The 21,910-nt window shown below is 41.4% G+C and overlaps 1 protein-coding gene across 2 annotated transcripts in view; it reads left to right on the plus strand.

The window, feature by feature from the left end:
* PPIL2 (peptidylprolyl isomerase like 2) overlaps nt 1-21,910 on the plus strand; it is a 69,062-nt gene that overhangs the window by 32,034 nt on the left and 15,118 nt on the right. For both annotated transcript variants that reach the window (XM_027733103.2, XM_039385057.1), the window contains 3 exons: nt 10,674-10,763; nt 12,154-12,187; nt 20,498-20,615. In XM_027733103.2, coding sequence (XP_027588904.1) covers nt 10,674-10,763; nt 12,154-12,187; nt 20,498-20,615 — 242 coding nt within the window. The remainder of the gene's footprint in view (nt 1-10,673; nt 10,764-12,153; nt 12,188-20,497; nt 20,616-21,910) is intronic.

Genomic DNA, 21,910 nt, shown 5'->3' on the forward strand with positions numbered 1-21,910 from the left:
CCAGACATGCTTGAACACTGGCCTCCCACCATCTGTTCCTTTTGTGTTGATCAAATCTGTGTGAATTCAGCAGACCTTTGGCACTGCCGAGGGGAAAAAGATATATATTTAGAATAAATAGGAAAGACTTGCTGCTTTAGGGACGTTTTCACAACATCCACTTTAGGTCATCACCTTAGGTCTATGAAATCAGTCCTTTCCGGGAGGCACTTGTTTTTCTCCCTTTACTATATAAGGAGTTTGTGCTTCTAACTTTGGTTTTCCTGCATCACACTGAGGTTTAGGTACCTAAGGTCACTCAGTGCAGACAGAGCAAACATCTGTCACAAACATGGACATAGACCAGCTATGATGGATCTACTGAGATTGCAAAGACATAGAAAATGGAGAAGTGCCAAAATCTAAGCATTGTTAAACACATGTAGTTCACCCTGCCTGTGAATATGCATGGAAACAGTCTTAATCATATGCCAAGTGTTTATCAGCTCTTCTGGCTTATCCAGTGCACAGGCTGAACCAGTCCTGGGAGCTGCTTGGAGCTGTGTGGAGAAATGGTTTACAGACAAAAGCTGGTTTTCTTACAAAAGTGTAGAATGTGGGTAAGGTCCTTGAATACAATCAGGGGGAGCTGGGCTGTAACATAATGCTCACCCACATTAATGTGCACTGGCTTTTTTGTTAATTGCTGAGGGATATCCTGTGCTCTGGTTATTCTGGAAGCCACCCCAGCAGTGATCATATTTGTGCAGTACTGCAAATAAATGATTGTGAAATGCTTAAGGAAGCTTGAGGGGGAGGTTGCTCTATAAATATGGCAGATAAATACTGTGTCCAGTATATACTGTGCAACATTTGAATTGCATTTTAAAATAGTCTTATGGTTTAGATTTCAGTCTATAATTTGAGGTGAAGTCTCCTCACTAAAATAGAGAGCAGCAAGTGACATATTTGCTGTTTAAGAGTGTATGTCTGCTGAGTCTTCAGTTGTATATTTGTGCCTCTGGGCTGTATTTAAGCAAAATATTCTTGCAGTTGTGCTCTTGGCACTCTGCACAGCTTCTACCCAGGAACTCTTGCCTTCAGGACCCTTCTTGGGTTCTCACTCCCTCTCCCTTCATAGCTCTGTTGTCTCCTTTCTTTCCCATTTTTTGTGAGCAATCTGGCAGTATGGATTGTTTGGAGTTCAGTCCATATGTACACATGGAAACTTTTGTTTAAAGATAAATCTAGGATTCTTCATATACAAGTACTTTAAGCTGTCAGTCAATAAGATTGATAGTGATGAAATTCTTCCTAGCACCAAAACCTAATCTAGAAATGTTTTATATTGATCCAGGGGAGAAAATCAGTGTTGCAGTGTGATTGAAGTCATCAGTTACTTTGTGACATGATTCAGAAAGAGTATGAAATAGGTCTAGAATCCAGATATTTTCAGTGCTTGAAATCACTTGTTCAGAGCACCAGAAAACTTCACCTATGTTCCAGAAAGATGATGTGTGGTTTAAGTTATCGTCCTGAAAAATGCAATTAAAAGACTTCGGCAGATAAGCTGGATTTTTTTCTACCCTTTTGAATTTGTGCCTCAAATGAGCAAAGCCACACTCCTGTTCTCTCTGCGTCATAGCTGTGCCTACTGCTCTTTTTTGCCATTTGTTTTTCTCCCAGTCTTCTTATTGAGATACAGCATGTTCCTCCTGATGGGGACTAATCAGGTGGCCATTTGTAGGGACGTTTTCCAGGAAGCTGAGTTCCCCTGTGCATAAGCAACATTTGTTGTATATACTAATTGGATGCAAATTTACAAAAATGCTACTTACCAGAAGTAATCCTGGCAAGTACAGAAGATTTAACAAGTGTTATCCTTTAAGTTCTAGTCTTATGCTTTGCTGAACAAATAAATTATGAAGAAATAACTGATGAAAGGCAATGAATTTCACTAGATTTCTTGTATTTTATTTACTGTGATTTTTCTAGTCTCCTCAAGTTCTTTTAACTGCTTTAATCAGGAACAGCTGTATATTATCCATGTGTATTCTGCTGTATTAGTCGCTAGAGTGGTGCAGTTATACCTTGTAGGTGGTGGAGCAACCATTTTAAAAAATATATATGTATGTATGTATGTATAAATACATAAATGTAATGCTCGAGAAGACCCTGGCAAAATGATGAACCCTTGGTTTGGTGTTCAAACCTCCCTTCTCTCTTTGTGAGTTCCCCTCACACCAGTGGTCGCTCTGGGGTGATGATCTGGTGGTTAAGCACATGCTGATCATGGTAATTCAATACTAATCCATAACTGCCACAGCAGTTTTTGTAAATTCACCTGTCTCTCTCACTTAAAGGTTTAAGGGCAAGTTGACATAATAAAGAAGAATGTGAGATGGATTTCAAAGCTCCATCCAGCACTCCACAAATGTTTTTTGAGGTTTTAGGACCTGGCAAACTCTGCCTAATGATGGTGTCTTGGTATAGCTATCTGAAGAAGCCATTATTTGACAAACATTGATGTTTTAATCTTTTGAGGCCCTTTGACCTGTTAAACGTGCCCGTGATGTACAGTTGTGTAATCCAGCCCCTGTTCTTTGAAATCATCTCCTTTTGTGCGAGGGACTGTTCTGAAGATCAGAAGCCTGTAAACTTCTTATCCATTTCCAGTGGGAAAGAAGTGAGTTGCTGTAAAAATCCTTTGACCTCTTGGCATGATGAGGTTCTCCATTCTTCCTGAATCTCTCATTTTCTTTCTGACTTAAACCTCCAGTCTTGCTTTCTGTCAGTGTCATGGCACTGTCTGGCAAATAACTGGCTGATGTTTTACCAGTGTCTGTCCACTCAGTTAATGTGACTGTAGGGATGAAGTACAGTGGTCTTGGCGTAGTTTTAATGGCTTGTTTCATGTTTTTTCTTCAAAATAGGTGATTATAGGAGGAGCTGCAACTTTCAACTTTGAGAGTTCTTGTCAACAGAAACGAAAACCAAACAAACAAAGCTGTGCTTTTCCAGTAGAAGAGCAGCTGGATAAAAATGTTTGTTGGAGAGGATGTTGTTTCTTCTTGGTGTGCTTTTTCCTCAAAGTGCTACCCTAGCAGATCTGTTGCTCTTTGTGGTGGAGAGTGGGATGGCTCTGCACAGCCGTCTTGATTAACAGGTCATTTCTAGGTTGTTCTAAGTAACTGGCAGCTCATACTTCAAATAGTTTAACTTTGGGGGCATTAACAGCTGCTTGTGGTTTAACCCCAGTCAGCAGCTCAGCCCCACACAGCCACACACTCACTCCCCACCATGGGATGGGGGAGAGAGCCAGAAAAGGGAGAACACTTGTGGGCTAAGATAAAGGCAGTTTAATAGGTAAGGTAAAAGCTGCACACACAAGCAAAGCAAAATAAGACATGAATTCACCACTGCCCATGGGCAGGCAGGTGTTCAGCCATCCCCAGGACACCCACAGTGGTGACTTGGGAAGACAAACTCCATCACTCTTAACATTCCCCCCCTTCCTCCTTCTTTCCCCGGCTTTATATGCTGAGCATGGTGTCATATGGTCTGGAATATCCCCTTGGTCAGTTGGGATCAGCTGTCCTGGCTGTGTCCTCTCCCAGCTCGTTTTGCTCCCCCAGTCTGCTCACTGGTGGGGTGGGGTGAGAGGTAGGAAAGGCCTTGACTCTGCGAGCCCTGCTCAGCAATAGTGAAAACATCCCTGAATTATCAACACTGTTCTCAGCACAAATGCCAAACCCAGCCCCATGCTAGCTGCTCTGAAGGTTCACTCTCCCCCAGCCAAAGCCAGCACACAGCCATGCTGGAGAGAGAAGGAACATTTTCATGGGAGATGTCTGTAGGAAATGCCCTGTCTGGCTGCTGCCATCATGTGCCTGTCCTCAGTGCTGTTTTGCAGCAGTGAAGGGGCAGTGGGAGTCCCTGATGTCCCCCCTGTCCATGCCTGAGTGGGACATTCAGCGTGGGGTTGTCAACCTCTCCCTGCACTGTGGGGCTGCTGCCCAGGGCTGTCTCTGCATGGCAGCCTTTGGCCTTGGGTAATTAGTGGGAAGGCATTCTGCACATTTGGACCCTTTCTGCCTTCCCAGCTGCCCTGACAAGCTGGATTTTGGAAGGGAGTTGGTTGTTATTGGATTGTGCCACTCGATTTTTGATGTTTTCAGGCATGAGGTGCAGCCATCCCATCCCAGCTGTGTCTGCCCCTCAGTGATCCTGACCCCGAGGACGAGGAGGATGGAGTTACACAGCCACTGCTCTGCATCCTTCTCTGACATATTTCTTGTTTGTACCTTGGCTGCTCTGATGAGAGCATGGGTGACCTTGGGAGGCTGATGGCTACCAGAGCTGTCCTGTCTCCATGGAAGTTGTTACAGGTTGCATCTTCTGAAAAGGTGGGATTTATGTGCAGTCAGTTGCAGGCTGGTGAAATGCCAGGGAGCCTCCATGGGACCTGCAATATCCCGAGTTTTACAGGTGCTGGAGGTTGCTCAAGCAATTAAAGTTGCATCCTTGTTTAGGCTGTGTCTACCAGTGCTGTGCCCTGCTTGCCAGCCCCATCCTTATCAGCACCCAGCCCTGCACTGTGCTGTCTGACAAGCTCCTCAACCCTTGTGTGATGACAAATTTGAGAGGGGTGGGAAGAGGATTGTTTTCTTCTCTACCACTGCAATAAATGTAAGTTAGAGGGAAAGTAATAACTGTGGCTAGAGATGCTGACTCTGACTCTGCCTCTGGAAAAGTAGTAGTTAAAAATGACAAATTAGATGAGTGAATTACATGCCTTATTTCACTTGAATTGTGCTCAGCTAAACTGATTGATTGTCCCTATGTTTGCAAAAAAGTGAAAAGTAAAACTGAAGTGTGTCGTCTTTTTACTGGCATCTTGTCTAAGCTGAGCATCTTGCTTAGACTTTGAAAAAGTTTTTGGTAGCATAGTGAATGTCAGTATTGTGTAAGAAATGCCTTTTAAAAGTGAAATTTAGCTATCTGCTGAAGTCTTTGCTAAGTAGCTGATTAAATTACCGTGGATTTCTGTGTAATCAGAATGCATTAATTCTTCTCTTTGTTCTAAGTGAACTTTGAGGCTTTGAGGTAGCAAAATAGGCAAATGTTTGCTGTCAAGTCAGTAATCTATTACCTGAGGCCTAGTTTGCTTGTTCTGATTCTTTTTTGTTACCAGTAAGTGTCTGGCCAGGTGTTTCCCCCCCAGTGCCCTGGTGCTTTCCTGTCTGCAGTGCTCCCTCCCTGAGCTGTGCTCCTCTGACCACCGACCCCAGAGTGGCCCCAGCGGGTTTGCTCCCCGTGTGACCAGGCTGGGAAAGGGGCCCCTTCCCTCAGCTGGGGCCTTCTTGAACTGAACCACCACAACCTGTCCCAGCTCAGCCCCTCTGGCACACGGGAGAGCTGTCAGCAGGAAAGAAGAGCTGGCAGGGAGTGATGTTTAGGTCTGTAGTAAACGTTTTTCCTACAGGAAATGTCATGGGCTTCCCTCAGTGAAATTCTTCCTATGCTTCTACACTGCACTTTGTGGAGCTTTTGATTTTCTTGTCCCTCTTGCTCTGAAATGTGCTCCTGGCCCGTTGGTGCATAGTGAAGTAGGGCAGTTTAAACGGCCTTCCAGAACAGTACTGCACATTGAAATGCTCTAGAAACATTTATATGTCCAGTTTCTTTCCATGCCTTGGAGGAGGGAACAAACACTTGCACCTGATAGATGGTGATTCCTGAAACTGCTCTATTACAGTTGGCTCTGACTACACCCTAAATAAAGCCAAGCTTTTATTGCTGAGTTCTTGTCTGTGTGGTGGGTGGGCTGTGAGGACTACAGATTGAAAGGGATGGGGAGGACTGAGTTTAAACCTTACCAAATCACCTATTTATGGGTTCACACATTAGAAGGGTTGCTGAATGAACAGTTACAAGATTGAAAATGCTATATATATATATATATATTAAAAAAAGGGATGTAAATGGATTAAAGCTAAACAAAATCCACCTTGTATTTTAAAGGGGATCTATGTTTAAAAGACTGAAGGCTTTGTTTGAAGCCTTAGAAATTTCCATCACTAGTTCATGCCTCTTAGTAGCAGAATTCTGGCATTTATGTGATAAGATGAAGGCTATAGAATGCAATTTTAATTTGTGAGGAATGAGCTTTTCATTATTTTTGCTTTGAAACATAGGGTTAATGAGCATGTAGCAAGGCTCCGTAGTTTAGTGCCATTACTACAGTTCATCCAATTTAGAGGGAGAAAAAGAAATAAAAGGGAAGTGGAATTAGCACAAGAAAATTATACAGATGTGGGAATGACAGCTGAATGCTTAGTGTGAAATTTCCCTTCAAGGTTCATGCACATCCTCAAGGGATGGAGCATTTTGAAATGATTAGCTCTTCACATAGTAAAGCCTTCTTCCTTGCAGTCATGGCAACGACTCAGGAGCTCCCCTCTTTTCCCGTCTCCTGTACCTTGGCAACAGGAATGCTGCAGGTTTTTAATCTGTTCCTGTTTGGCTCTTCAGCTGCCCAGTTCAGCTTCTGAGTTTAGGTAACTTGCAAATGTAATGACCCATTGTTACTAATGAGAAAGGAGAGCTGCAAACTGGGAAATCAGCTGGGGACATGGCTTGCTGTCACCCCTCAGGCCTTAGGATGCTGCAGGAGAGATGAATTTTGTCTGGTTTGGAGCCACCCTTGATGGCCAAATGGAACCTGGAATTGGCTTGGTTAATAACTAAGAGTGGAACAAGGTAAAATCTGCAATTATCCTAGAAATCTGTTGTAAGCAGTCAGGGTTTTTTCTGTTTGGCTTTGGTTTTCTAAATTGTACATTCCTTTCTTTAGCGTTTTCCCTGTGTCCATGATCTCACAGTTTCCTGTCAGTTATGTTTGCACAGTCATTCTTAGAAGCAATCTCTCTTTAACTCTGAAATTTGTCTGGACCCGGTAACTGGTAGAATGGTGGTGTTTCCATGTGGAGTTACCTGCTAAGTGTGTTGGCTAAATGGAGACTTAAACCTACTTAGAAAACCATTGGGCTGTGGCCCCATTAAATAGACATATCTGTGAGCCAAGCAAAGCATTTGGGGCATCTTCTGGGATAAGTGCTCTTCTGGATTCCTGTCTCAAACCATTTATTAAAATTTTACTGCTTGTCTTGGGTGTGAATTTTCAACAGTTGAAAGACAGTTATCTGACTTCTACAAAATAAATAGGGAGCGTAGTTGGAGCAGGTGACTCATTTTTTGTATAAATAAGGGTTTTTTTCTTACTGTTTGTCATTTGGAGAGAGAAGTGTCTTTAGGCTGAAGGACATGATACAGAGACATTGTGTTCCCTTACGTGGTCCCAACTTGACCTGAACAAAGGAGGATTTCTCAGGGTTATCCTACCATACTCTTCAGTCAGAAAAGCCTTCCAGAATTTTTAAATTTGTCATGTTAAGACTACCACTGCATACCCCTGGCAAGATATTGCAGTAGATGTAAAACATGGTGTTTTTCTGTCAGTAGTTTTCAGATCAGGTTGACAAGGTGGCGTTTTTCCCTTGACTTTCTTATATGTAGGTTGAAGTCATAGTCAGCAGACTAAAATAATTTCAGCCATTTCCTGCTTCATGTAAAAGGAACAGAGAGGAAGTTAGCTGTTACTGTTGAGGGCAGTTTGAGAACTGACCAGAACAAGAACAGCCAGAATTAAAAAGATAGCCCGGAGCACACAGCCAGTACTGAGGGAACAGAAACCTGCACTGCCTCCTGCACTCCTGCATTTCCAGGGCCTGGACCATCCCCTCCTTCTGCTGAAATGGTGTGGGACAAGTGGTGGGGAGGAAGTTTCTGAAGAAGCAGACAGCTTTATATTCAGAGCCTGTGGGTCTGACATCTTCCACGAGATCTTACACTCAAATAACAAAGTCAGGTTTGTTTATATATATTTGTCATCAGTCTTTGTATTTGGAACAAAGACTTCAAAGACTGGCCTTGTTTGTATGGTCAGTGCAGAATGTAACTTCATTACTGAGGATCTGCACCTTCCCATAAACCTCAAGCCTTTTTCTCCTGCTTTGGGCAGGACAGTGCTTTAAAAAATCCCTGAAATATGCTTGGCAGTGTGAGATTTGGCAACAACATTAACTGCTTTGAATAAATCAGATAATCTGAGCCAGATATTCTAGATCTACTGCATGATTGAAACTGGGGTTTATTACTGACTGAATGCAGACCTATTTATTTGTGTCTACTAAAAAGCACTCTAAAAGGTAATGGTAATGTTGCTAAGGAGCTGCTTACCTGCCAGATGTATCTGTGTGATGCATGAGGTGACCATGGGAACCAATTTGGTGACAATAATTGAAAGAAAACCTTGCAGTGAAATGATTATTCCATGTATACTAAATGTTTCTGCAGTTGCATTCAAAAAGCTTGTTTGTGGGAAAGAGTGTAATAGCTAGAAATCCATTTAGAGAGAAGGGTCAGCATAGGTCCTGCATAAAAAATACATTACTAGAGCTAGTTTTTTTGATGTATATTTTACAAATCGTGTTTTGAAAATAAATAGGAAATCTGTATGGGCTTATCAACTTTGTGCAAATTTAAAATGGTTTGCTGTGTATTCCTTGGGGGTTCAGTCTTTTGCCTCATTTCATTTTTTGTAAAAAATTAATTACAGGTTGCTGTATTCCCCCCAGAGAACTTATTAACTATGTCTCTCTCTCTGAAGAGTGCTTGGCTCTCCTGAGATAAAGTGCCTTAGGCTAAGAGCTGCTCATTCCATTTCCGATTCATGAAGAATTTTTTTAACTTATTTTTATCCTTACTGACACTTTTCACGAGTGATAACCAATAGCACTACATTGGGATCAAGGCTGTGACGATCTCCTCTGATGAAGGAAGTGTGTGCTGCACAGGTGATTCTTCGGGGGTTGAATTTTACTTGAAAGGTTAAGTACAAAGATTGTTTTAAAGCATATGTGTTGAATTCAAAGGAAATATTTTCAAATTTACTATAAGCATTACAATGGTAGGAAAACCTCATGTTGCTTGATATCTTTTGTTGGATATAGTTACTTAAAAGTTGCCCTCAGGATGCCACCAAAATACATGTCCTGAATACATGTTTCTGCCCTAAAGCCATTATGGTACCGTTCCCATTTAACTCAGGAGTGAATTGTGCAGGAAATCTGAAATAATGGCTGGTGTAAGATTGCATTAGAATTTGCTTCCTTTTTCAGTTATGGCCCAGCTGACAACTGTCATCTATATCTGTGTAGAGTAATTAAGAAGGAATCATTATAAAGAATTTATAATGGTAGGTAGAGTTTGTTTGGATAATTAAGAGACATTTCAGTGCAAATAAAGAGGGGTGAGAATGATTTGTGTTTCAGATGAGAAAATACGGAAAGTTGAAGTTCTGTAGGGTTCCAGATGAATACTTTTATGGATTGGCTTATCAACAGACAGATTGTTTCACCTATAAATGACTGTACCCAGCCTGGCCATGGTCTCTTTGCTCCAAAGTCACTGCAGGTTGTGTGGCTCAGTCTCAGTGTCTGGCAGCTCTCAGACCAGCACTGGTGTCACAGCTCAGACCAGCACTGGTGTCACAGCTCAGACCAGCACTGGTGTCACAGCTCAGACCAGCACTGGTGTCACAGCTCTCACACCAGCACTGGTGTCACAGCTCTCAGAGCAGGAATGGTGTCACACCAGTGCAAAGTGAAGACAAGGCTTGTGTGTGTTCATTTACAGCCCTGCTGGGGCTTTGCTTGCCAGCACACAAGACAATAAGGGTCTTTTTAAGGCCTGTAACAACTCAAATAAGTTAGATGTATTCTTTTGTAAAACTGGAATAGATGTATGCTCATAATCCACAGTGGGGCTGGAAAACGTGTCCAAGTATAGAAAACAGGCTGTTTCTCTACTTGTATTTGAGCATCTGAAGGTATTTTAGTATTGCAGAGAAGAGAATTCATACAATTACAATGGAAGGATACTTAGGTAGACAGTTAAGTTTTTCAGAAGGTACTGTTTGAATGCCATGGCTCATAAATTCAAATAAATAACTTTAATTTGCACTGTAAAAGTGAATTAGAAGTTGGCAATATATTTAGCATAATTTCTTTTTATTTAGAGTTTTGAAAACAAGTTGTCTTTTTTAATTTTCCTGTGTTCCAGTGATTTGAATCAGTCCCATTTTTACTTCCAAGTGGTGAAGAGGACCAAATGCTTCCCTCCCAGTTAGCTTCAATATGCTCTCAGTGGAGCAGAGAAGTCAGGTTCTTTCTTACTCTGGGAAATGAGCTTTTTGCAGTGCTAGAAATCCCCCTTTGGAACAGGATTGTGATGCACTGCTGGAATTAAGTTACTTGGAAGTCTCTGAGTTTACCTGCTTTCACCATCATGATATCCACAGGGAGCTCCAGTTATGTGATTTACTATTCAACACTTCTTTGTGCTAATTGGAAGGTCTGGGTTTGATTTATTTAACACAGTGTGTTTCTCTCCAGTGTACTTTAAAAGAGCATATATTATAGAGATTTTCTGTAGACAGACTCCATCCTCTTCAAGTCCTGCATGATTGTTTCTTTGTAAGGCACAAATGAAAAGTGATTCTTGTAAACAGCATAGTCACTAATTGATTGTCCAAAGGTCTTACTTAATTAAAACTTCTTTTTGTCTTCCAGACACCCCGAACATGTGAAAATTTTATCAAATTGTGCAAGAAGAACTATTATGATGGGACAATTTTTCACCGATCAATTCGGAATTTTGTGGTGAGTATTGAAAAAATCCTGTCTAATACACCCAACATGTGATGTTCTCAAAAGATACATTTACTTATTTCAGCTTTAGGTTCTTCCATGTTCGACAGCTTGAAATAGGTGTATATTAAATGTACCATCAGAACTAGGATTGTCCTCATTTACTCAGTGTGCACTTACTGGTGTTACTAACAATTGTCTCTGGCTCATGGTGTCACTTGGAGCATCACTGCATTGCTTTGGCTGTTCCAGACAAAGCCTTTCGGAGTCACTGCCTTGGCAGGGCTCTTGTTATCTTCCCTGAGCTGTGGGTGGGTTGTTGATGAACAGGAGAGAAAGAGAGAGGGAAATGCTAATTTGGATAAGTAATACTGTGGCCTGTTGGAATCCCATTCAGATGAAACTTTAGAGAGCAGCTGAATTTCTGTTTCAGGTTGTGGCGCTTGGATACTGTCCAGCCATCCTTTCCTGAGCGTACTCCAGCACTGGGTGCTCAGGCTTTCTTTGGGAAGGGCTTAAAGAGCACCTTGTCTTCCAGGACATTGTCTTTGGTAATGGAAGATCTCTATTTGCACAGTTACAGTCCAGGCAGTCTGGGATACAGTAGCTGCCCTGTAAGTTCCTTTCAGAAGAATTAACAACTTGATCCTGAAGGCAGAGCACATCTTTCAGGGAACATCACTGGATGTTACATTCCATCCTGTCATCCTACAAAAAGCTTTTTTTCCTTTGACAGCACTGTATATCTCAGTTCATAGTTAAACTCACAACTAAAATTGTGCTTGTGTGCTGTTAGTGTGAAACTGGCCATGGCACACTCCCTGCACTGGCATTAGAATGTGGAATATTATTTTTGTAGATCCTACATGTGCAGTGATTAATGCATGTGATAAATTTTGTTGCTGAAAGATTGGTTTCACATGAGGATTTTTTCTACTGCAGACAGTGAGGGGGATACAGGAAAATACAGATTCAGATACAAAAATATTCCATATTCTTTCATTTCTTGCCTTCCCTCATGTGGAGGGTTGGTGGCAAAATGTAAAGCCTTTTTTGTTCCGAAAGCAGTGCATCATCAGTTAAAAAGCAGGTTATGACCCAGCACATAATAGAAAGGATGATCTGGTTAACCCATTTGAGACTGGTTATTTTCCCTGTTTACCCACAAGAGACATATTATTTTTATAAAACTGTCATTCTGCTCTTGGATAAGCAACATAAGGGGCGACAGACAGCTGATAAAAGCAACTCCAAATAAATAGTAATGGTTTTCTTTTTGCTGACTTGTCAACATGACACAGTATAGAAGGAGGAAAATCAAGCAACATTGGCTTTTATGGTTTGTATTTAATGTCTTTCACATGGATACATATGTAACATTGATTTAATTTTAATTCTGCAGATCCAAGGAGGTGATCCTACTGGGACAGGAACAGGTAAGGTTGGCTTTGAATCAAGTAAACTGTTTTCACTTCATGTGCTGTGTTGTTACATTTATTTCCAGACAGTTTGTAGATTAAAATTCTCTAAATGCTGTTACATGGTACATTGTGTTTACTTTAAAGGAGAGGTTTTATTGATATATGTTTATGACCATGTTGACCATGTTCAGAATTTCATTTGATAAACTCTCAAGTCCAAAGCTCAGAAACTCTTCCATGCAGAATTTTTGTTGGATTTTTGCTTCCTTTTTATTTCAGAAAATAAATAAATGAAAATTATAATGATTTTACAGCTGGCCTTCCTGGTCAAAGAACAAAGGAAGAAACACATTCATGCAAAGTTGCTTTCAAATTCAGCATTAATGAAATACTTGAGACCTGTCTCAGAATTGGTGAATGGCCAGGTACCATCTGTTCTCCCAGCTAGTTGCCTTGTAAAGCCCAAGCTGCTCTTTTTCTAACTTTTAAGGATCACTGTTAGTAAATTCTTCTGCTTGTTCTTCCTCCCTTAGCTGGAGATCTGGTAACAGTCATGTCAGGAATGGTCAGGAGACAGAGCAGCTGAAAGGTCCTCATTGCCCACCACAGGAGAGATGCCTCGTAATATCTCCAGTTGCTGCTATAAATTTGCTCATTTTCCACTTTACCCTTTTATCTCCCCACTTGTGGATGTCACCAGTGTCCCCAGCTCCCTGCCTGGTCCTGGGGGGTTCTGTGCATCTTTGTTCCAGTTCATAAATGTGTCATATGCAAGCACTGTGTTCTTCTGTGTGTGCTCACAGGTCATCTAGAAAAGCCCTTGTAGCTGGTAAATACTTTAGCTCTATTTACTGTGTAAATAATGTCAGTGTGAGTTGCCCAACAGCTCTTCTTACAGTGTATGTGATAATCAACCCTTGCAAGATATGAGACTAGTTAAAGGTTCAGTGTTTGGATGGCAAAAGCCCATTAACAAGAATTGTTGCCATCTCTGCTTGGACTGTCAAAATAAATGCAATTTGAGTTTTTATAAGGAAAGTTTTGGTTCAAATCCCAAAAGACATAATTAGGAACATCTTTTAAAATGAGAAATTAAGGAGGTGTCAGGAGACAGGAGAGATTTAATAGGTTGACTCAGACACCTCTCACCCTTGCAGGGTGGAGTTCAGATCCTGCTGTGGAATCAAAATGAATTTTCTGGTGTCATTCCTGTCTCTGTTTGTGCAAATGGTCAGAAGTGCTGTAAGACAGCACAATTAACAGTTGGCAGAGGACTGGCAGTGCTGCTGCACTGAAGGTCAAGACTCAGCTCTACTGGCAAAGCCAGTAGGAAGTGAAATGCAAAAATCCTCCTACATATACACTTAAAAAAAAAAAAAAGAGTCTAATGACCTCTAGTCTTTTCCATCTTGTTTTCCTCTGTGTCGTTCTTAATTAAATATGAATATATCGCAGGCGAGATGTCTTGCAAACATCTGTCAGGACTGTTAAAGTTCTAATAAAATGAACAGTGTATGCTCAAATGGACATGAGTGTTGCAAATTTTTAGAGACTGACTGTAATTATGATAGAGTCCAAACAGTACAAATGTCTTTTTTGCAACTGAATAGTTTTTATTTCTTGAAGACAGTTGAATTTTAAGTATCTTTATTTAATCGCTTATCGAATATGATAATATCACAAGAAAATCTAAATGGACAGCGTGGTGGGCTGCTGGATTGCTCTTGAGCTGTCATGCCTGTGTGTTTAATACTTTCTTAAATGAAGCTGCTTAGACAGTTCACAGAGTGCAAGCAGTCTGTCAGGATTTGTTCCTGACTACCTGATAGATCCAGGGCACTTGACTGGGAGGCAGAAATTTCACTTGTGTGTGTCGAGCTGTAAGAAGGTGGCCAGACCTCAGTGCCTGTCTGGCTTGATGTTCTCTCCTTGATATTGTCTCCACAAGAGCACAGGCAGAGGAAGGTGCAGCTCAGCAGCAGAGCTGGAGCCTGGCAGATGCAGTGATGCCCTCCTGGGCTCCCCTGCTCTGGAAGGGTTGGTCCATTGGTTTGTGCCTCGTTAATGTGATCACAGGCATTCATGTTAGGAAAGCTTTGGAGTAAAGCACTGGGATTCAGTACTTTGTACCTTTTTTACCTGGGTCCTCTATGTTATTTGCAGGATAAATTCTCTTTTTTATTTCATTTGACAACTGCAAAGAATTTCAGTATTTCTTTGATTCACTGTTTCTTAGAAGGAAAAAAAAAAGATGCATCTTTGAAGGCTAAAAAGACCATAAGATTTAGTGGTCTTTAGAAGTAAATAACTTGACTTCTGCAATATCAGAGAAGCATATGAGAGTAGAACAGGGCTTTCTTCCCAGATACTTCAGTTGGCAATAGGGAGGACTATGTGGAGGTTACCCTTTAAATGTCAATATTTTAAACTGTTTCTGTTAGGCCTTTTGTAGGAAGACTTCAGAAAAAACAGCATACTTTGTTTCTCCTTCCACACAGAACCTTCTGCCTTAACTGATGGTCTCTGGCTAAGAGGTTTGGGATTTTTTTTTTTGCCTGGGTTTTTTTAAAAAAAAACCACCTTTTCCAAACTGATACAGGGAAGGTACGTTAAGCCTGTATATATTTTTCTTCTTCTGTTTATTTAATTATTCCTGTTCATTAGTTCAGGAACTAGAACAGACTTGTTCAAGTATCTTCCCACCATTTGGTTTCTGTCATCTGACATTCATCTCATGTTCAGCAGCAGGTGTCAGGTTTATGGTTGCAATACCCAGATGCTCAGATGATCACCTACTCCATTGCCAGCTAAGGCCAGGACTGTTCATCTTCTGGGTGGGTTTGAACACACTCAGTACTACATGACATAAGGTTATGAGTCACACAGACTGCAACTGTGCTCTCAGCTCACCTGGATTAAGTGTGCTTGTGTTTTGGAAGCACTTCACAGAGGTCACAAATGCCAAGCTGGTGGTCACTGACCATCCTCTTCCATGGCTGCTCTGGCTGAACAGCCCTCTCTGTAAGCAGCTCTGATCCCTACTTTGTTCTGTTATTCAGCTCCCCAGTGTCCTTTATGAGTCTCTTTTGGGCTGTCGTAAAAGTAACCGTGACCCAGCAGGAGTGTGAAGGACAACTGATTCCTGGTACTGAGCAGTTGACCTTGGGATGGAGGAGGGTGGGAATTAGCCTTGTGGTATCCAGGAGTTGAGATACCACCCTGGGAAAGGAGTGGGGAATAGTTTCCCTGTAGCACAGCTGGCAGACTTGCACTGCCAGAGTAGTCAGATACACAGTTCTGACACTGATTTTGAGGACCAGGCTCATTTTCTACAACCTTCAACTTAATGTTTCATAAGACCACTGGGAGAAATTTTATTGTGCAGCAGCAGCTTATTTCTTTTCTAACAAAATAACCACCCATAGAGGCAGTATTCAGAGCAATAAGCTGAGTCATGGTCATTCTTTGTAATGATTTATTATTTGAAAATGAATTTTAGATTTGTGACGTATCTCTTTTCCTACCGTTCATAACAACTAAGTGGTTGAACATTGTGAGTAATTCTAACTCATGGTCGTGCAAGTGGAGCAGCTGCTCTGTGTTTTCAGTGTTCCAAATAATAGAAGAAAATTTGCATGTAGGAAAAATAGGTTTAATATCCTAACCCTTTTGTATGAAAAAGGGGAAACTGTATGCAAAGCATTACATTTTCAAAGCAGCACAGGCATTTTTCAGCCACTGTGACTTGCAACCTGTTGGAAGATCTCATGAATCAGCCTGTGTGTGCCTCTGTCCTTTTATGAATCCTGGAGGGCACAAAGGAGGCCTAAAACAGCTGTAAAAGTCCCAAGATAAAATACCACTGGGAAATGGGAATTGCATTTTAGTTGGCAGCAAGAGCTCCTCTGAAATGTCAATAGCAAAGGGCTGTGGACAAACTCAGTCAATGCAATGTGATGTCCTAACAAAGCAAGTTCCTAAACTGTGTCAGTTGTAGAACCCCTATTCATGCCTGACTGAAGCTCAGCAAATGGGCAAGAGCAAGCCTTTTTTATCCAGAATATACTCCTTTTACATTGCAGCCCCTCTGCAAATCCTGTCACAGGTATGTGGGGTTCAGAGTACCATGTCCTCTGAGCTGAGAGGAGAGAAGCACTTGCTGCCTGAGCTGAGGCTTTCATATTTGCAAAATGATTCCAGAATCTCACTTGGAAAGCTCTACAGAAGTGTCAGATGTTATTATGTACCTCGTTGTTCCAAATGACAAGAAGAAAATTACAGAAAGTAAGCCATCATTTTTGTGAATCAGAGCCCTCCCACTTCCTTACCACTGCTTAGCAATTTTTATGCCAGAAAAAGGAAGGATTTATTTAAAATCACAACTGTCATGAATGATGATTCCCAGCCCACACCTGGCTTTTGGAATGCTACATTTCTGAAGCTTTAGGTGCATCTCTCAGCTTTTTGCAACAAAGTTGTACAAATTCTGTGATTTTACCTCATAAAATTTTTGAAAATACCTTTAGTAGAAACAAAAACTACCAAAGAGTAATCTGGTTTAGTTCAAAAGATAATCTGAAAATGTGGCTTTTTTCTAGAGAGTGGCTTAATGTGTGATTGCTTCAGATGTCAGTTCAGATCTGTTCACCTGTTCACTGTCAGCACAAGATGCAGCTACGAGACTGAGTAACTAACCACACTTCAGCACAAGCTATTTTAGGTACATTAAGTGTATTATGTGCAAGTATCTTGCCACTCTGGATAGCCATGGAAATTATTAATATTTTTTAAGAGTTGCGTGGTCTGTCTTGTTTCATCTCTGTGTGAGAATGAGTTAAATGCCTCTTTAATTTAAGAGAAGGGTTTTTTTAGTGAAAAACATGTGGAATTGTCTCCCAACTTCCTTCAGATTTGAACCTGGGGTATCTTGAGTAGGCATGTGATTTTTGTTCTACCAAATTGTACAAAAGCTCTTTCTGGCTCCTGAAGACTTTGGCGTTGAACACGTGAAATGCTGTTGAAGGCCAGTGGGTTTCTGTGGCTGATCTCAAGCACATTTCCAGCTCCGTGCACGCAGGAGATCCCCGGGGGGGGTGTAAGTACTCCCAGCACCAATCCAGCCAGTGGCAGTACCTGTTGGGGCCATGGCTGCTGCCATGAGAACTCCTCTGATCTTCAGCACAGAAGCCCCCTGAATTTTTTTCCAGCACTTTTTGTAATAGGATCTCAGAAACATTTGCAAGTCCAGTAGGCACCACAGATAATCTAGTGCCCAGCAGATAATCTTATCAGGAGTAAGCTGAGAGGAAGGTGAGGTGAGGGGCAGTGCTGCCAGCTGGGCATCCAACACCCAGAGGAAATTCTTGTTTTCTGTGGGCTTTGCCTGTAGGTGCTGCATCAGTGTTGGACTGAGGGGTTTGCTGTGTCCTGACTCTGTGTCTACTCAGCAGTGATCCGGGTGTGCTCGGAGGAAGATTTGGGGAATAAAAGGAGGAGCCTCCTCTCTTTCTGGCACATTCTGAGAGTGTAACATGAGAGGGCAGGAGCCAGACGCTGCAATGCTCCCACCTCCCCTGTCTGCATCCATCCTGCTTTCAGGAAACTAAGAAAATGGCACAGCCACACTCCCAACTGTGTTGAGATTAAACGCAGTCAAATCTGCTAGATACTTCCCAACACCTCATAAATATTATTATTAGGTTTGGAGGCTGTGAGTGATTTTCCCAAGGTTACACTGAGATCTGAAATGTAAGAATGTGAAATCCCTGTTGCAGCCCCCCTAGCTGAGCATTAGGCACTGTGCTGCCATGGCACTAGACTGATGAGGGGTCTGCACTTAAATCTTCACAGGGAAAGTAATGCTGGGTTTCAGTAAGTAAAAAAATACATGTGTGCAACTTGCCATCTTCTGGCTTGCTCGGTCTAGTCCTGCTTCAAGCAGATACTTGAAGCCTGGAACAATTCCAGAGGTTAGCAGGAGTTTGACAAAAAGCACGTTCAGGCTATTTGGGATTTTCCTTTTTTTTTCTTTAAAAAAAAAGGAAAATCCCAAAGTATTCTCCTTAAATTAAAAAAAAAAAAGTATTCTCTTTAAATTATTAAAAAACCTGAAACAAACCAACAACAAAATCCCCAGACCATGCCTGCACTGCTGTCTGAGTGCCTTTGCAGTGTCTCCACCACCCTTTGCCAGTCTGTGCTGCCTGGTCTCCACAGACACTTCAGCTCTGTCCTTCAGAGGACGTCTGGCCTTTTAGGCACATTCTGCACAGGCCATTCCCATTCTTGCTGCAGCTCCTGGGCAGTCAGAATTAGCCTGGCAAACAGCTGTTTGGCAGACAGAGAGGGAAGCAGGGGCTGGATCTCATGCTGTAACTATCTGCTAAAATATTAGCCCTTACCTGCAGAGAACTGGGACGCACCAAAGTTAGCCTTCACACACGAGATTAATTCTGACCTGCAGTGCATGATCCAAAATGAAATTATACAAAAATAAATATTCCAAAACCTAAAGGTCATGGCTCATTACTCCTGTCTGCAGGCTCTTGGGTCTGGTTGGTTGTTGTGCCAGAAAGAGAGAGAGTCTCTGTCATTCACAATTTTTCTCTTTCCTTTTGAATAATTTTTCTGACTGGTGAAGGCTTTAGGCTTGATTCCACTCTCTTTCAGCAGGCTGACAAAGCTGTAATTCCAGCATGGAATTACATTCCCTGCATACTGGAAGCATTTGAAGGGTGTAGTGGACTCACAGGTTTGGCCAATTGCTGCTGTGTCCCATCTCAACAGGTTGTGCTCATGTCCTGTATCCTCTGAAAACTTCAGCCAGCACAAACTCCTCTAGAGCTGGCTGCAGCTGGACTATATGCTTGTCATCCACTACTGGAAAAGATTGGCATATGGGATCAAGCTGATATAATTTAGCTAATCTTAAAATATTCAATAGCCAAGGGTTGTGGAAGTAATCACTCCTCTACCCCTGATTACAGAAAATCCCTACAGGGTTTGTCCCCTTTTGCCACCTCTTGTCAAGTTGCAGAGCAGGCAACACTCAACTCTATTAATAAATCTTTTGAACATGATTAATTGGATTTTTAAGCGGGTCGCTTTCTTCCAAAATCTCACTTATTCAGTTCCACTCTCAGCTGTCCAGATGTGATGCCTTGTTTTCATGGTATCATCTGAAACTCTTTTCTCATTTAATGCACTCTTGTGATTTTTTTGGATGAGGTTTTCAGTAGGAGGCTGTTCCCTTCCTCGGTTTTATTTGCTCTTGCCTGTGCAGCCGTGTCATCAAACTGCTTCTGTGTGTTCCATGTGCAAATGGCCACTGAGCACCACAGATCCTTTACTGACCTCCTGCTGCACCAGTGATACACTTACTCCAGAGGATTCTTGAGCCTGTTTTGCAGATGGACCAGTCATGCTGTCTGTTTGGATAGTTTTGTTTGTTTTATTTTTAATACTGTCCTAAGGTGAAATATTTTTCATGGTTTGTCAAACAGGATTATGGATTTGACTGTAAAACTATGACTCATCTCAGTCTTCGTTTTTCTTATTAAGAATGATCCTGGTGGAAAGTGCAAATGAAAATGTCAGATCTGTCATAAATAATGTAAAAATGACAGCCAGGGGGAGAGCTCTGCCAGACCCTCTCTCTGTCCACAGTCACAGAAATCAGTTTTGGAGGGCTGCGACTGGGGTTTGTGCAGTTTTGTCATCCTTTTGACTTCATTGCATTTAAGTGCTCACATCATCCAGGTATCTAGTCCAAATATCTAATTTATGCCTGTTATTTTGGAGGACCATGTGTCATCATTCCGGATTGTTTAGCTGGAAATCAAGCATTTGAGCTTATAGCTCCTGTGCTTAGTTGATTCTATGAATGCATTTCATCTCCCTGATATTTTATTTCTGGAAGCAATGCTATATCCAGGGTGCAATTAAACTAGTAATTCTTTGCTCTGTGTTTTGTCAGAAAGCCAATTTTAAAGATTTAATGTCTCAAAGGAGAAAAATGATGGTGGACCAGCAGTAAAAAATGAAATCCTTGACAGTTCTTCAGCACAGGACACATAAGGCTGTTGATAAGCAGTGTGCTCTGTTGCAGCTGATAGTGTGAGGCACAGAATTTTGTTGCCAGTTGCAAACATCAGATTTCAAGGTCGAGCTCAAATACTGGCCTAGTGATAGGGGTGAGGTAACAGTGGATGACACAGGTAGTGATCCAGGTGCTGGAAACCTTGAGTTTAATGTCAGTGCCTGTTACAAAACACAGTGGGGAACTAATGAAAACAAACATTATTCTTCTGTCTTTTCTCTTTTAAGGAGGAGAATCTTACTGGGGAAAACCTTTCAAAGATGAATTCAAGCCCAATTTGTCCCACACAGGACGTGGTGTTCTTAGTATGGCAAATTCAGGACCCAACACAAACAAATCACAGTTGTAAGTAGTCACTTGCTTTTTATGCTTTATTGTTTCCCTCTGGACATTGTGTCTTACTCTGTTAAGAAAACAAATGACATTTTATGAGCTACTCTTTAAAATTCAGTCAAGTGAAATATTCTGTCAGGTGCTGCATGTTCCAGTCAGGGCTACAGCTGCTCTTACCAATCTAAGAGCAAAGTGAAGCATGGCAATAAGACCCAGAGATTTATTGTATCATCAGTAATTTGTCTTTTCTGGTTTTATAATTTGAAGTTTTTGTTTGTTTTTGTCAGTGTGCCCCCAGTGTTACCCCTGTAAGATCATACCTATTCACTCTGTTTAAATTTAGCCCTGTATTGAACTTTTTGAAAGGGCTTAATGAAATGAAACATACACTCTATGAAAATGTTACTTCTTTTTAGTCACCTGATAAAGAACAGTTCTGCTCTTTTGAAATGTTTAAACCCAGACATGGCAAAGTGCACAATCTGGGATTGATAATAACTTGTTTTTCAATGTACAAAAGCAGAATGAGGACTAAAATGAGGAAAAAATGCATAAAAAAGCAGAAAGTAACACCAAGGAAATGTAAAGATGCTGAAGTTGTAATAGCCTTGTTTGTGTGTAACATTAATATGGGTGTTTGCCTGCCATCCTTTGAAAATGTCTCTTTGAGCCAGCTATTTATTGGTTGCTCCAAAGTTGTTCTTTTATCGGGAGCAGCAGGAGAGTGAGAGAATGTGTGTGTGGGTGTGTACAATACTGTGTCTTGGGACTGAAGAGGAAGGGAGGGGGTTCTTGGTGTTGGTCTTCATGATAGTAAATGTTATTATGGCTTATAAACTCTGCAGCAGTGTGGTTTGCTTTAATTCAACACAAGTGCTTGTCTCAGGGCCTTTAATAGGCTTACTCACATTCTTAAGGCTAAGCACGTGTTGGGCAGTTTGCAGGATCAAGTTGCTGTACAACTTATTTTGGATTTGAATGTTGTTGCCAGCACTCAGGTGCTAAATTATGGGAGAGCAGAGACTTATTTCTTCTTTTCTTTAAAAAAAAAAAAAAAAAAGCAGGGATTCTAGAAACAGAAGTTACAGAGATCATGAGTGATGTGCCATATTGAGTCACATTTGCTGCTGTAAATGTGATTGTATGTTCTCCTAAAATTTGCAAATGTAATATGAAATTCCTTTATATATAAGTCCTTAAGAGACTCCAGCTGCCCATATTTATAAAGCTTCTTGGGCATCACTGAGACACTTCTGACAAATGCTGTGGCCTTGGGAACTGCTGAATAGCTTTCCCCATAGGTGACA

Source organism: Pipra filicauda, unplaced genomic scaffold (assembly GCF_003945595.2).
Source record: "Pipra filicauda isolate LSUMZ 115617 unplaced genomic scaffold, ASM394559v2 scaffold391_size691406_pilon, whole genome shotgun sequence".
Classification (NCBI taxonomy): domain Eukaryota; kingdom Metazoa; phylum Chordata; class Aves; order Passeriformes; family Pipridae; genus Pipra; species Pipra filicauda.